Raw genomic sequence first — 2,500 nt, 5'->3', positions numbered from 1 at the left:
CGTGGAAAATGGAACGTAGTTATTGTTGTCAGTGATTATTAGGTGTAGTGCGGCCCTTCAGAAGCAATTTATTGTTCGCTAAGTATAATGGCTAGAGACAATTTCTTCAAGTGTGTGGTGTGTGTAATAGTGTGCCTCATAATAAAATTTTGTATTTGAGATCGTTGGTGGATTTACATGGGGTTCTACACAACCATCTACATATGAGTGAGTGAATCTTGAATGTAGAGCGCTAAACAGAGAGAGGCTGAACGCCTCCCTAACGGTTGAACCAGCCACTCATTTCCCCAACTGGATAGAAATGGAATCAAAGTTTGTTAGCGATCTTGTGGCTCGACCATATTTTCTTCTTCTGACGGTGCACAAGGTACATGTATGCTCACCTACAATTAAGTTTACCTTTCCTTCAGCACCAAGCAGGTTACAGAACACATCCGATGAACCTACAGCAGAAAAAATGTGCTGTTTTATAATCGTTATCGTCATCCCCATAACGTCATATCCACAATACAAAACAAAAAATTGGATAGCAAAAACCATAGCAAATAAACAGCAGCCGACTGAATCACTGATCTTAAAGTATTTCTTATTCAAAAAAACAAAAACCTCTAATTTCTAAGCCTCAAAAACCAATTCTACATTTAAGCGAAAGAGTAATACAAAAGCTTTGTTATATTTCCAATACCTCCTGAAAAAATTTGACCCTCCTTCAGTTCTCCTGAGTATCTGCCGATACTTAGTGTACCAGTCTCCTGAATAATACCAAGAATTGAAAAAAATATTCCTTAAACTGAAAAAGTCCCATTTATAAAAAGGATAAGGAGCTTGAATGTGGAACTGAACTATACACCAATTTCCTCTTTCTTACATATTAATAGATATATAATAGATAAAATAAGGGGTATGATCGTTTGTCTAACGATGCAGTCACTTGGGTTGTAGATGGCAACATTTCGATCACTTTATTGCTGGTCTTTCGGTATCACGGTGGTCGGGAACATTTCAACAGTCAGCAACCCACCATCCGCTTCATCATGGAAAATAAGAAAGATAAGATTTCCTTTCCCGATACGTCAGTCTCCAGAGAATTAGACGGGCGCCTGTATCTACATAAAACCTACTCATGCTCATCAGCACTTAGCCAAAAATAGTTCCAAACTTTGGTTTTATCAACGGAGTTGATAATATAAATCTCTGTACGGTGGCCAATTTACATTATCAACTCTGTTGATAAACCCAAATTTTTCCACCGACGCAGCACCACAGTTTTTTTCAGAAACTATCCCCTTTATTCATTTTAAGCATCTGTTCGACCAGGCCAAACGTCTCGTCACCAAACCATCAGCTGCCTCTGAAGAAAATAAATATTTGTCATCTGTTCTTGTTTGTAACGGTTACCCCTCCTCTCTTCTACACAGGGTACCTTGAAAGAAAGGTTTCTTGTTTTACCAAAGGTTTCAGAAGGGTTTCTTGTTTTACCAAAAAAGAAAGAGAGAAAATAAACCGCTGCTTAAGGAACACTAAAGAAAACTCGATATTAGTTGTGGTTACACTCAACTTGGGTTTGGGGCCTTCCGTAGAGTAAATAACTTGGGTTTGGTTCAGCTCAGGTTTCATGTTACCCTTGGGGATGCGGTTACACAGCAAAAGACTCCCCTCAGAGTAAAATAATGGGGTATAATTAATATAATTAGGGATCTTCGTGTATAAGCTAAGCTCTGCTTTATGATGGCCGAGCCACCTCAGGGGGGCAGATAAACCGTATTTTTCAGTTCAGGAACTGTCATGGGAAGTTCTTTTGTTCTTTTTTATGTATCCATGGAAACAATCCTAGGACAGTTTCGGTCTAGGGAAAACGATTGCAAACAAAAACGTCTTAAATGAATTATATAACCTTAAGTGACCAGTCACCACAGGTTGGTCCATATGCCACAAGCAAGCATGGTTTCAAAAGTCTCTGGATCATGGAAATTTCTTAGCCGCGTAGTCTTCCCAGCATCCAAAAGCCCTGGGCTGTAGTTAAGTTTGTCGCTGGAATCCTTGCTGTTTTCTGGCGTTGACCAGGCGAACTTGAATGCTGCAAACGGAGGACTCCCAGTGAAGTAACTGAATTAACATATGAAGCGGGAGATGAACCCTTTCACCAGTACATCGATTCAAGGTATTATGCCACCCTTACTGCCATTGTTTGTACGAACAAGCTGTCCGTAAAAGCTCCAGAATCTAAGCGGAAAGGTGGCGCCGTTAATCCACTCCGTGTCTATACACTGGAGGCTATCGCTTGGGAGCTCAAGCCGCTGGAAACCACAAGGAATTCCGGGCGTCTTCAAGTTCGACACACAGGTCCATTTAGGGTGCGTTCGATTGACCGTATTCTGGAATAAGAATACATAGAATACAAGCTGGAAATCGTTCGTTTTTGCGGAGATTCACATAAAAATTGTCAAACATTTGCTAAAATGCTATTTTAAACATATTTTTATACTCCTTGCAGCTTCGA

The 2,500-nt window shown here is 40.1% G+C and overlaps 1 protein-coding gene across 3 annotated transcripts in view; it reads right to left on the bottom strand.

Annotated features, from left to right (window-relative positions):
* LOC138007108 (cytosolic purine 5'-nucleotidase-like) overlaps positions 1-2,500 on the bottom strand; it is a 169,366-nt gene that overhangs the window by 43,073 nt on the left and 123,793 nt on the right. For all 3 annotated transcript variants that reach the window (XM_068853836.1, XM_068853837.1, XM_068853838.1), the window contains 2 exons: positions 686-752; positions 400-443 (listed from right to left, as the gene is read on the bottom strand). In XM_068853836.1, the coding sequence (XP_068709937.1) occupies positions 400-443; positions 686-752 (111 nt within the window). The remainder of the gene's footprint in view (positions 1-399; positions 444-685; positions 753-2,500) is intronic.

Source organism: Montipora foliosa, chromosome 6 (genome assembly GCF_036669935.1).
Source record: "Montipora foliosa isolate CH-2021 chromosome 6, ASM3666993v2, whole genome shotgun sequence".
Taxonomy (NCBI): domain Eukaryota; kingdom Metazoa; phylum Cnidaria; class Anthozoa; order Scleractinia; family Acroporidae; genus Montipora; species Montipora foliosa.
Note: the sequence above shows the minus strand (reverse complement) of the source record. Positions and strands in the feature narration are given on the sequence as shown.